This window comes from Palaemon carinicauda, chromosome 21, assembly GCF_036898095.1.
Source record: "Palaemon carinicauda isolate YSFRI2023 chromosome 21, ASM3689809v2, whole genome shotgun sequence".
NCBI lineage: Eukaryota > Metazoa > Arthropoda > Malacostraca > Decapoda > Palaemonidae > Palaemon > Palaemon carinicauda.
In genome coordinates this window covers 121,163,153-121,176,429 of record NC_090745.1, presented here as the reverse complement: position 1 = coordinate 121,176,429, position 13,277 = coordinate 121,163,153, and the positions used below count along the sequence as shown (strand labels likewise).

Sequence of the window (13,277 nt, the reverse complement as noted above, 5' to 3'; positions counted from 1 at the left end):
GAGCCTCATGCTATGCGACATCCTCCTCAACCATGAGGCAGGAGCCTCATGCTATGAGGAGCCTCATGCTATGCGGCATCCTCCTCAACCCATGAGGCAGGAGCCTCATGCTATGAGGAGCCTCATGCTATGCGACATCCTCCTCAACCCATGAGGCAGGAGCCTCATGCTATGAGGAGCCTCATGCTATGCGGCATCCTCCTCAACCCATGAGGCAGGAGCCTCATGCTATGCGGCAACCTCCTCAACCCATGAGGCAGGAGCCTCATACTATGCGGCATCCTCCTCAACCCTTGCGGCCTGAGCCTCATCCCTTGCAGCATGAGCCTCATCCCATGCAGCATGAGCCTCATACCATGCAGCATGAGCCTCATCCCATGCAGCATGAGCCTCATCCCATGCAGCATAAGCCGCATGCCATGCAACATGCTCTGCATACCTTACAGCATGCTCTACATACAGCATGCTCTGCATTCCTTACAGCATGCTCTGCATTCCTTACAGCATGCTCTGCATTCCTTACAGCATGCTCTGCATACCTTACAGCATGCTCTGCATACTATGCTCTGCATACAGCATGCTCTGCATACCTTTCAACATGCTCTGCATTCCTTACAGCATGCTCTGCATACCTTACAGCATGCTCTGCATACCTTACCGCATGCTCCTCAGTCACACATCTTTGGTTGTTGCCAACTCACAAGACTGTCAAGCAGTTTCATAACGTTGCCTTCTGGTCTGCTGCTTTTGCACCAGTGAAACCCTCACTGAGAGAACTTAGCTTTTCTCGGATATGGTTCCTGTAAATGAGAAAGTGCTATTCTCCCTCCTTCTGATATTCCCTTGAGGACTCTGTCATTTGGAGAGGAGCCTTAAGCTGCTTAGCCTCCTATGGACTTTTATTTAAGCATAACATGCTTCCAGGGAGGGTAATGGTTCCGCTTCAGTCGCTAACCCCGTCTGTTGCCACACCTGCTCCCATAGACCTTGAGCTTTGTTGCAAGACATGCAGTCCAAGCTTAGTCCTTGTTAGAGGATTTTTTGTTTACGGAGTCAGTGTGTCACTGGGAAGACGTTCAACAACCAGCAGAGGGGACTTGTTGTGACGCAGTGCGGCAACCTCAGCAACCCGATAAGGAGTTGTCTGTACTACCCAGACAGTCTAGACAGTTTCGGGTTGTCGCTGTACTTCCTCGCTTCCCCATGGTTGACAGTTCACAGACTGTGCAGCAGTACCATGATCTTGTGTCCGGCTCCGTCAGACGACTGGCTTTTAAGAGCTCCCACAAGTCGTCGCTGTCTGGAGAATCTCAGATGGACTATGGATCTGACCAAGGAACTGGGCCTCCTGGTCAATTTAGAGGAGTCCCAGCTCGTCCCATCCCAGACCTTTGTCTACCTGGGTATGGAGCTTCAGAGTCGAGCTTTTCGGGCTTTTCCGTCGGCCCCAAGAATCTACCAAGCCCTAGAATGCATCCAGAGCATGCTGAGAAGGAACTGATGCTCAGTCAGGTAGTGGATGAGTCTAACAGGGACACTTTCATCGCTGGCCCTGTTCATCGAGTTAGGGAGACTCCTCCTCCGCCCCCTTCAGTATCATCTAGCTGCTCACTGGATAAAGGACATGACGCTAGAGACGGTCTCAGTTCCTGTTTCCGAAGAGAGGAGGTCTACTCTAACGTGGTGAAAGAACAGCTTTCTTCTCAAGGAAGGTCTACCTTTGGCTGTTCAGAAACCCGACCGCCGTCTCTTCTCGGACGCATCAGACACGGGCTGGGGTGCGACTTTGGACGGACAGGAATGCCCGGGAACATAGAATCAGGAGCAAAGGACACTTCACATCAATTGCAAGGAGCTGTTGGCGGTTCATCTGGCCTTGATAAACTTCAAGTCCCTCCAGCTTAACAAGGTGGTGGAGGTGGACTCTGACAACACCACAGCCTTGGCTTACATCTCCAAGCAGGGAGGGACTCATTCGTGGAAGTTGTTCTAGATCGCAAGGGACCTCCTCATCTGGTCAAAAGATCGAAAGCTCACGCTGGTAACGAGGTTCATTCAGGGCGATATGAATGTCATGGCAGATCGCCTCAGCCGGAAGGGTCAGGTCATCCCCACAGAGTGGACCCTTCACAAGAATGTTTGCAGCAGACTTTGGGCCCTGTGGGGTCAGCCAACCATAGATCTGTTCGCTACCTCGATAACCTAGAGGCTCCCGTTGTATTGTTCTCCGATTCCAGACCCAGCAGCAGTTCACGTGGATGCTTTTCTGCTGGATTGGTCCCATCTCGACCTGTATGCATTCCCGCCGTTCAAGATTGTCAACAGGGTACTTCAGAAGTTCGCCTCTCGCAAAGGGACACGGCTGACGTTGGTTGCTCCCCTCTGGCCCGCGAGAGAATGGTTCATAGAGGTACTGCAATGGCTGGTCGACATTCCCAGGACTCTTCCTCTAGGAGTGGACCTTCTACGTCAACCTCACGTAAAGAAGGTACACCCAATCCTCCACGCTCTTCGTCTGACTGCCTTCAGACTATCGAAAGACTCTCAAGAGCTAGGGGCTTTTCGAAGGAGGCAGCCAGAGCGATTGCCAGTGCAAGGAGGACATCCACTCTCAGAGTCTATCAGTCTAAAGGGGAAGTCTTCCGAAGCTGGTACAAGGCCAATCCAGTTTCCTCAACCAGTACCACTGTAACCCAGATTGCTGACTTCCTGTTACATCTAAGGAACGTAAGATCCCTTTCAGCTCCTACGATCAAGGGTTACAGAAGTATGTTGGCAGCGGTTTTCCGCCACAGAGGCTTGGATCTTTCCACCAACAAAGATCTACAGGACCTCCTTAGGTCTTTTGAGACCTCAAAGGAACGTCGGTTGTCCACTCCAGGCTGGAATCTAGACGTGGTCCTAAGGTTCCTTATGTCATCAAGATTTGAACCTCTCCAATCAGCCTCTTTTAAGGACCTCACATTAAAAACTCTTTTCCTCGTGTGCTTGGCAACAGCTAAAAGAGTAAGTGAGATCCACGCCTTCAGCAGGAACATAGTTTTCACATCTGAAACGGCTACATGTTCCTTGCAGCTCGGTTTTTTGCTAAAACGAGCTTCCTTCTCGTCCTTGGCCTAAGTCGTTCGAGATCCCAAGCCTGTCCAACTTGGTGGGGAACGAACTGGAGAGAGTACTTTGCCCAGTTAGAGCTCTTAGGTACTATCTAAAAAGGTCATAACCTTTACGAGGACAATCAGAAGCCTTATGGTGTGCTATCAAGAAGCCTTCTCTTCCAAGGTCTAAGAACTCAGTTTCTTACTAATCAGGCTTCTGATTAGGGAAGCACATTCTCATCTGAAGGAAGAAGACCTTGCTTTGCTGAAGGTAAGGACACATGAAGTGAGAGCTGTGGCTACTTCAGTGGCCTTCAAACAGAACCGTTCTCTGCAGAGTGTTATGGATGCAACCTATTGGAGAAGCAAGTCAGTGTTCGCATCATTCTATCTCAAAGATGTCCAGTCTCTTTACGAGAACTGCTACACCCTGGGACCATTCGTAGCAACGAATGCAGTAGTAGGCGGGGGCTCAGCCACTACATTCCCATAATCCCATAACCTTTTTAACCTTTCTCTTGAATACTTTTTATGGGTTGTACGGTCGGCTAAGAAGCCTTCCACATCCTTGTTGATTTGGCGGGTGGTCAATTCTTTCTTGAGAAGCGCCGAGGTTAAAGGTTGTGATGAGGTCCTTTAGTATGGGTTGCAGCCCTTTATACTTCAGCACCTAAGAGTCGTTCAGCATCCTAAGAGGACCGCTACGCTCAGTAAGGAAGACGTACTTAATAAAGGCAGAGTAATGGTTCAAGTCGTCTTCCTTACCAGGTACTTATTTATTTTATGTTATTTTTGAATAACTAATAAAATGAAATACGGGATACTTAGCTTCTTTGTTAACATGTATGCTGGTCTCCACCCACCACCCTAGGTGTGAATCAGCTACATGATCATCGGGTAAGATTAATATTGAAAAATGTTATTTTCATTAGTAAAATAAATTTTTGAATATACTTACCCGATGATCATGATTTAATTGACCCACCCTTCCTCCCCATAGAGAACCAGTGGACCGAGGAAAAAATTGAGGTGGTGTTGACAAGAAGTACTGGAGTACCTGACCACAGATGGCGCTGTTGTGTACACCCCCACCTGTATAGCGATCGCTGGCGTATCCCGACCGTAGATTTCTGTCGGGCAACAGAGTTGACAGCTACATGATCATCGGGTAAGTATATTCAAAAATTTATTTTACTAATGAAAATAACATATTTCTGCATTATTATAATCTGTAATAATATTCCTACAGGATTAGTTTACCATTACACTATTATATTTGGTTATTATTTTTATCTTTACAGCGATTATCATAATTTATATTTTAAAAAATTATTTATTATTTTTATTTTTACAGCGATTATCATAATTTATATTTTAAAGAATTAGTTATGGATATATAGCAAATAATGTGCAGTACAGTAGTTACTAATAAATAATTGATAATTGATATATAGTGGCGTTTCTAGCACTTTTTATATCTTAAATTATATGGATTTAAATAGCAGATTTCATTAGACCAGCTCATAAGCTACAAGTTTTGTAAAATGATGACCCTGTTAGGTATGGCGGCACTTGGGTCAAAGTAGAACGCACAAGGGAGCAACACACTGTGGATCTGCAGCATGGCACTCCTTGGGAAAATGTGTCATTTACTGTTTTTGGCAAAAAGAAGCAGCTTTTTCAAGACATTATTGAAGAAGGTTTGTATTAACCTGTGCTTAAGGTACTGCAGTCTCTCTTGATTGGATTCTATAGTCCATTTCTTTTAGCGATGCATATTTGCACCGACTCGCAGCGGTGCCCTTTTAGCTCGGAAAAGTTTCCGGATCGCTGATTGGTTGGACAAGATACTTCTAACCAATCGGCGATCAGGAAACTATTTCCGAGCTAAAAGGACACCGCCACGAGTCGGTGCAAATATGCATCGCTAAAAGAAATGGACTATAGTATATTTTTTGTCTGATGAAGCTAAGTCATCTTTTGATATAAATAATAATGGAATGCTTATCCTTAGAACGTTTATGTAATATACTTTATTGTACATTGAAATCACATTAGATATTGGAGAAATGTAAAATATCTATTTGCTTTTTTGCTGTAATAACCCTTTTACCCCCAAAGGACGTACTGGTACGTTTCACAAAAGCCATCCCTTTACCCCCATGGACGTACCGGTATGTCCTTGCAAAAAAATGCTATAAAAATTATTTTTTTCATATTTTTGATATTTTTTTGAGAAAATTCAGGCATTTTCCAAGAGAATGAGACCAACCTGACCTCTCTATGAAAAAAATTAAGGCTGTTAGAGCAATTTAAAAAAAAATATACTGCAAAATGTGCTGGGAAAAAAATAGGGTTGGAAATTTCCAAATAGCCTGGGGGTTAAAGGGTTAACCTGTGCTTAAGGTACTGCAGTCTCTCTCTTGATTGGATTCTAGTATATTTTTTGTCTGATGAAGCTAAGTCATCTTTTGATATAAATAATAATGGAATGCTTATCCTTAGAACGTTTATGTAATATCGTCACCCTCATAAACTAACTGCCTAAGTCATTTTCTCCACTTGTTGGGAAATAAAAAAAAAAAAACCTTCTCATTTCCTAATTCTTTATATCATTGTATTGAGCTTCAATTAACAAATTCTAATTCACAAATTCTTCTGCTAATAATTTGTGAATTGAAACTCAAGACAATGATATAAAGAATTAGGAAATGAGAAGGTTTTTTTTTGAGTTCCCAACAAGTGGAGAAAATGACTTAGGCAATTAGTTTATGAGCGTGACGATATACTTTATTGTACATTGAAATCACAAAATATTTGTGAAATGTAAAATATCTATTTGCTTTTTTGCTGTATTAATACCTCAGTCTTACAATACCCACTTTCATGGTCTTGAGTGTCCCCAGACACTTAAGTCTTTAGTCTTCTAGACAGCAGGAGATTTCATTCTTGCAAGCACCCCTTGGACCTGTTGATAGATATAATTGCTCTCCTCATGGTCCCTGTGTGTATGTTTGTTGCTCTGTCATTGGCAGCACTGTCAGAATCTAGATAGCTTTTTGTTCAGAAATATCATCAACAGTTATACTGTATTGATTTCTCTGTCCTATTTTTCATTTATATATTTATTCTTATACAAATACAAACCACCATCATTTGATAGGAGTATGACTTCAGTGAAACTAGAACAGCTTTTTAAACTTTTAACGAGGTAAACAGTATCATGTTGGGTGGAGGGTATGCCCCTCCCACTTGACAGGTGGAGTAACCCTCACTTTGAGTTCGGTCGCAGTTCGGTACTGATGTACTTCCCTGTGTCTCGTTTTGGAAGTTCGGTCGCGGTTCAGTACTGGTGTACTTCCCTGTGTCTCGTTTTAGCTGAATTTCCTTTGCTGGAGCCACTCAAACATGCTCTTGCCTCCAGCTTTCTCGTCAACAAAGGCTCTACGTGCCGAAAGAATTAAATCTATCACCTGTTACAGTTGGTCCAGCATTAGTAGTGCTGACAGCAAAATTCCAGAGGAGAAATTCAAGTACGAGGTTACTTCGGTCTCATCCTCTGAGTCTGTTACCATGGAAACTGATTACATGGCGAGACTCAAAGCAATAGCCTAGATGGACCACTGATCAGGAGCAGTCTTGTATTTCGCTTCATCTCATGATTTGTCTATTTCTAAAATGAAGAAGAAATACACTGACACTGATATCATCCTCTCAGGCATAAAGACAGTGACTTTCTTCGTGCATCAGTGGGCAAATTGAGTCCTCAAGAGAAAGGATGGAGTGGCCTCCCACTTCACCAGCTAAGTGGGACAGGAAGCAGCACTCACCCTTAGGAACACGCCAGTAGTGGAGTGTTCGGCGCCTTTCTGGCAGAAGGACGTCGATGCCACCGTCAAGAAATGGAGAAAGGAAAGTCACAATTCCCTTTTCCATTGTGTAGTCTCTTTCAATGGCCTAGGTCCTAAGTCAACCTCTCTGAAGTCTTCAATACAATCCATGAAGTCAGCACAGAAGTAGCCTATGGTGACATTCGAATCTTGATCTGTAGCTCCAGCCTCATCTACCTCAAGGAAAGGCAAGGGCAGTGTCCGTTTTGCCCTCAACCTGGCCGTGCCAGGAAGGGGGAAGGAGACCGACTGCCTCGAAGGGGCCATACCTGTCGAACCATTGGGCCACATGGAACTCATATGGTGTAGAAAGTTGGGTAATGCAGGTCCTACTGGATGGATACCACCTTCCTTTCACCAGATCTTGTCCTGCCCTCACTCGCTCTCTGATGACATTCCTGACTTACCCTCAGAAATCACTGAAAGCGCTGGTGATTATAACAGGTGAAATTAATGGTGGAGAAGAATGGATTAAAAGTCATTCAAGATAGGTCTCAGGGATTCTACAGCTAGCTTTCCCTGGTGGAGAAGTCTACCACAAGAAGGAGACCGGCCAGCAATCCAAGTTTTTTCAACGAACTTGGTTCAAGATGGAGACACCAATATCGGTACGTGCAGCTATCAGAAAGACGACTTCATGCTTTCTGTGGACCTCAAGGACAAGTGTTTTCAATTACCCATTCATTGGTCCAGGAAAAATACTTCTGCTTCATCCTCGCAGGAATTGTGTGCCAATTTAAAACCTTGTGATTTGGACTCTAACGCTTACTAGGTGTTTACATAAATTTTCACTTGCATCTCATCTTGAGCCCACTGAAACAGGATTTGTATTTTGAGGGTTTTTAACCTTTGGCTGATCCTGTTATCCTGGATGAAGTCGCACTCTACCTTTAAGGAGAGTCGTGGCTGACATGAGGGAGACAAGAGATGATATAAGAAACATATTTTTCTGCTTTTAGGGAGAATATCCCTCCATAAGAACTTTATCTGAGTTCCTTCTCTTGAACAACATTCTCTATCACTAGGAGAATCATTTGGTTTATGCTTTCTGGACACTTGGTCGTTTCTTTTTACACTTAACAAGGAACCTATCTACAAATGACTGCATTTTAATTTTCTTTAAAATGGCTTGAAAATGTAGTATGGTATACAGTGAACCCTCGTTTATCGCGGTAGATAGGTTCCAGTCGCGGCCGCGATAGGTGAAAATCCGCGAAGTAGTGACACCATATTTACCTATTTATTCAACATGTATATTCAGACTTTTAAAACCTTCCCTTGTACGTAGTACTGTTAACAAACTACCCTTTAATGTACAGAACACTTAATGCATGTACTACAGTACCCTAAACTAAAACAGGCACAAATATTATAGGTGATTTTATATCATGCATTTCCTAAACATGCTAAAAAGCACGATAAAAAATGGCAACCAATGTTTTGTTTACATTTATCTCTGATCATAATGTAGAAACAAACTGGAGGTAGAGCTTTGCTTATTACCCAGACATATTTCCCATACTTTTCCCTTAGAACTACATCACATCTTCCTACTTTAGATATATATATATATATATATATATATATATATATATATATATATATATATATATATATATATATGTATATATATATATATATATATATATATATATATATATATATATATATATATATATTTTTCAATATTAAACTTACCCGATAATCATGTAGCTGTCAACTCCGTTGCCCGACAGAATTCTATGGAGGGATACGCCAGCTATCACAATACTAGAAGGGGGTGTATTTACCAGCGCCACCTGTGGCCAGGTACTCAAGTACTTCTTGTTGACACCTCCTCAATTATTCCTCTGTCGTGCTTCCGGCAAGACGTTCTGGGATACGCTTATGTTCTTGGAGTATTTTCACGACTTTGGTGAAGTATTTCTCTTTGATTTCGGCTGTCGCTTTACTGGAAACTTCTATATTAGCTTAGTTAGCTTTTGGAATTAATTTGTTTAATTATGGTGACGTAGAGAGTATGAACTCTCGTTCACCTTTCAATGGCCGACCCTTCCCTTAGACGGAAGTGTTGGTGTCTAAGAGAGTATAGACTCTCTTTCTTAATTTATTTTATATCTCTCCGCCTCTTATAGGCCTCTTCGATTAACTTCCTTTTATTATAAACTTATTAAAATTAATTTTTATATTTGTTTATATTCGACCTTCCTAATAGTAGGCGGTCTTTTCTTGGTACCGAAGTTAATTAACATTGAGCCCGTCATTTCGGTTTTACCTGTTAACATATTATGCTATTTCCGCCACAGAGTTTGAAAGAATTTCTTTGATAGTCTCGTACTGTTTTCAAAGTTGAACTAACGTTTTGTTTTGTCTCTGCAGTTGTTGACGTTCAGAACGTTCAACTTGCACTCTATCGTTACGATGGAGAAAGAATGTTCACGGTTTCACGTTGCAGTAAGAGTAACCGTGTCTAGCGTTTTGTTCATTCTTTCTTAACTTAATGGTTTTGATCCTAATAAAGGAACTTTTCAGTTTTTTTCCTTTAACAATAATATGTTTTAACGATATATATGATTTGGCTCTTCTCTCAGGTTCTAAGAGAGAGAGAGAGAGAGAGAGAGATAGAGACGGAGGGAGAAAGAGGATAAACGTTTCATTCAAGCCTGCCAGGCGTACGAGTAACGTCGTTATCGTTTTTGCTCTTCTCCCTAGTCTCTTTAGGGGAAGAAACTAAACGTTTCTAGAGTGATCTAGTGTTTAGTCTCTTTCCAGCCACTGAATTATCTTTCATTAGATTTTTCTGTTACTTTGTAATTCTGTTTTCGCAATTACTAACTTTTGAGAAAGGATAGAATTGCGTGTTTCAGGTACAAACCACTTAAAGTTTCGAGTTCAGTGAAATAAGTGCAAACAGAAATCAAAGTGATAAGTGATTAGCGCAAAGTATGTCAGTGTTGTGCGTGAGGGTACTTTTGTGCGCGCCAGTCGTCCTCCCAGTCCGGGACCTCTTGCAAGCTCCCAAGCCCAGGGGAGAAGCAATGTCGAAGGGCAGAAGGGTTCAGCAGGCCTTGATCGGCGCACAGAAGTATCCTCGGTGGTTGTGGGCGTGTCTTACCGAGACCGTCACTCCCACCCGCAGACGATTGAGCCCTTATTTTTGCTCGTCTGCAGAAGAAATTTAGGGGAGAAAACGCTGGTCTCAGGTCTCAAGACCTTTTAAACGTAAAGTCCAGACCTATGCCAGACGTACGAAGTTAGAGTTCACAGTCATTGGGTTAGCTCTGACTCTCCTCAGTCATCAGTTGAATGCACTCCGCCTAAGAGGAGTTAGGTTCTGCCACAACAGAGCTCGACTGTTAAGGCTTTACCTCAGCCTACTGTAGTTTCTGCCGACCCCAAGTGGACTCTACTACAGTCCATGCAAGCACTGCTTTCGGACTTGATGCGTGAGTGTCGGGCTGAGAGTGTTGCGCATCCGCCTCCGCCTACACTCCCTCCGCCTATGCTCGCTCCGCCTGATCGCAGTACCACCTGCCAGGCGTACGATGTTGTGGACTCTACTACAGTCCATGCAAGCACAGCTTTCGGACTTGATGCGTGAGTGTCGGGCTGAGAGTGTTGCTCCTCCGCCTCCGCCTACACTCCCTCCGCCTACACTCGCTCCGCCTGATCGCAGTACCACCTGCCAGGCGTACGATGTTGTGGACTCTACTACAGTCCATGCAAGCACAGCTTTCGGACTTGATGCGTGAGTGTCGGGCTGAGAGTGTTGCTCCTCCGCCTCCGCCTACACTCCCTCCGCCTACACTCGCTCCGCCTGATCGCAGTACCACCTGCCAGGCGTACGATGTTGTGGACTCTACTACAGTCCATGCAAGCACAGCTTTCGGACTTGATGCGTGAGTGTCGGGCTGAGAGTGTTGCTCCTCCGCCTCCGCCTACACTCCCTCCGACTACGCTCGCTCCGCCTGATCGCAGTATCACCTGCCAGGCGTACGATGTTGAGCCACGTGCTGAGTTTGCTGTTCCCAGTGGTGTTCAGCCTCCGCCTTCCTTAAGGCAACCTTTACAATGGGATCAGGAGGATTTTACCTCTCTTCCTCCGCCTCCACTTGCTGTTCCACCAGTGATGCAACACTCGGTTGAGGTACAACAACCTCTCCCGTCCATGAGTCAGTCTCCTCAGCTCTCGCTGCAGCGAGCTCAACCCTCCACAAGGCAAGCACCACAACACCTTAGCCTTGCGCCTCAGGAGCCTCAGCTTGCGAGACATTTACCTTGTTCTGCGCAGCCTCTTCCTCATCGCGCTCCGCTCACACCACAGGAACTGGAACTTGCTACTCCGCTTCCGCCAACCGCTCAGCAAGCGCAACCCTTGGGTTCAACCACTCATGCTAGGAGTCAGCCTCCTCCACCCATGCGCCTTCCTTCTGCTTGTCTTTTATTCAGCCTTTGCAGACTGAGCCTCAGGTGTTCCCTCAACAGAGTCTTGAAGAGGAAACCACAACTATTGTTGTTCCAGCTCGTTATGACTCTGCTGTTCAGCATACCTTACCTCCATTTTCAAACCATGGCAAAAATATGAATCATGAGTTATGAATGTAAGGTAAACATTATGTTGATTTTTAATCCCCATGCAAGCATGCATAAAGCACTCTAGCACTGGTCATGGAATTTCTGAGAAATGTTAAACGCCATGCACACGCTCTGCTTTCCTTACAGCAGGCTCTGCTTACAGCAGGCTCTGCTTACTACATGCTCAGCATACAGCATGCTCTGCATTCAGCATGCTCTGCATACAACATGCTCTGCATACAGCATGCTCTGCATTCAGCATGCTCTGCATACAACATGCTCTACATACAGCATGCTCTGCATACAGCATACTCTGCATACATCATGCTCTGCATACCTTACCGCATGCTTCTCAGTCACACATCTTGGGTTGTTGCCAACTCACTAGACTGTCAAGCAGTTTCATAACGTTGCCTTCTAGTCTGCTGCTTTTGCACCAGTGAACCCTCACTCAGAGAACTTAGCTTTTCTAGGATAAGGTCCCTGTAGATGAGAAAGTTCTTTTCTCCCTCCTTCTGATATTCCCTTGAGGACTCTGTCATTTGGAGGGAGCCTTTAGCTGCATAACCTCTTATGGACTTTTATTTAAGCATAACATGCTTACAGGGAAGGTTATGGTTCCACTTCAGTCGCTAATCCCGTCTGTTACCACACCTGCTCCCATAGACCTTGAGCTGTGTTGCATGACATGCAGTCCAAGCTTAGTCCTTGTTAGAGGATTTTTTGTTTACGGAGTCAATGTGTCACGGGGAAGACGTTCAACAACCAACAGAAGTGACTTGTTGTGACGCAGTGCGGCAACCTCAGCAACCCGTTAAGGAGTTGTCTGTACGACCCAGACAGTCTAGACAGATTCGGGTTGTCACTGTACTTCCTCGCTTGCCCATGATTGACAGTTCACAGACTGTGCAGCAGTATCATGATCTTGTGTCCGGCTCCGTCAGACGACTGGCTTTTAAGAGCTCCCACAAGTCGTCGCTGTCTGGAGATTTTCAAATGGACTATGGATCTGACCAAGGAACTGGGCCTCCTGGTCAATTTTGAGGAGTCTCAGCTCGTTCCATCCCAGACCATTGTCTCCTTGGGTATGGATCTTCAGAGTCGAGCTTTTCGGACTTGTCCGTCGGCCCCAAGGATCTTCCAAGCCCTAGAATGCATCCAGAGCATGCTGAGAAGGAACCGATGCTTAGTCAGGCAGTGGATGAGTCTAACAGGGACACTTTCATCGCTGGCCCTGTTCATCGAGTTAGGGAGACTCCACCTCCGCCCCCTTCAGTATCATCTAGCTGCTCACTGGATAAAGGACATGACGCTAGAGACGGTCTCAGTTCCTGTTTCCGAAGAGATGAGGTCTACTCTAACGTGGTGGAAGAACAGCATTCTTCTCAAGGAAGGTCTACCATTGGCTGTTCAGACCCCCGACCACCGTCTCTTCTCGGACGCATCGGACACGGGCTGGGGTGCGACACTGGACGGACAGGAATGCTCGGGAACATGGAATCAGGAGCAAAGGACACTTCACATCAATTGCAAGGAGTTGTTGGCAGTTCATCTGGCCTTGATAAACTTCAAGTCCCTCCAGCTAAACAAGGTGGTGGAGGTGAACTCCGACAACACCACAGCCTTGGCTTACATCTCCAAGCAGGGAGGGACTCATTCGAGGAAGTTGTTCGAGATCGCAAGGGACCTCCTCATTTGGTCAAAAGATCGAAAGCTC

At 44.8% G+C, this 13,277-nt stretch overlaps 2 protein-coding genes across 2 annotated transcripts in view; one reads left to right on the top strand and one right to left on the bottom strand.

The window, feature by feature from the left end:
• Positions 1-13,277, bottom strand: part of LOC137615452 (cell division cycle-associated protein 3-like) — a 310,532-nt gene that overhangs the window by 202,511 nt on the left and 94,744 nt on the right. The gene's annotated exons all lie outside the window — the stretch shown is intronic.
• LOC137615112 (mitochondrial chaperone BCS1-like) overlaps positions 1-13,277 on the top strand; it is an 89,107-nt gene that overhangs the window by 53,302 nt on the left and 22,528 nt on the right. Inside the window, exon 4 of the mRNA XM_068344742.1 lies at positions 4,656-4,795. Within this exon, the coding sequence (XP_068200843.1) occupies positions 4,656-4,795 (140 nt within the window). The remainder of the gene's footprint in view (positions 1-4,655; positions 4,796-13,277) is intronic.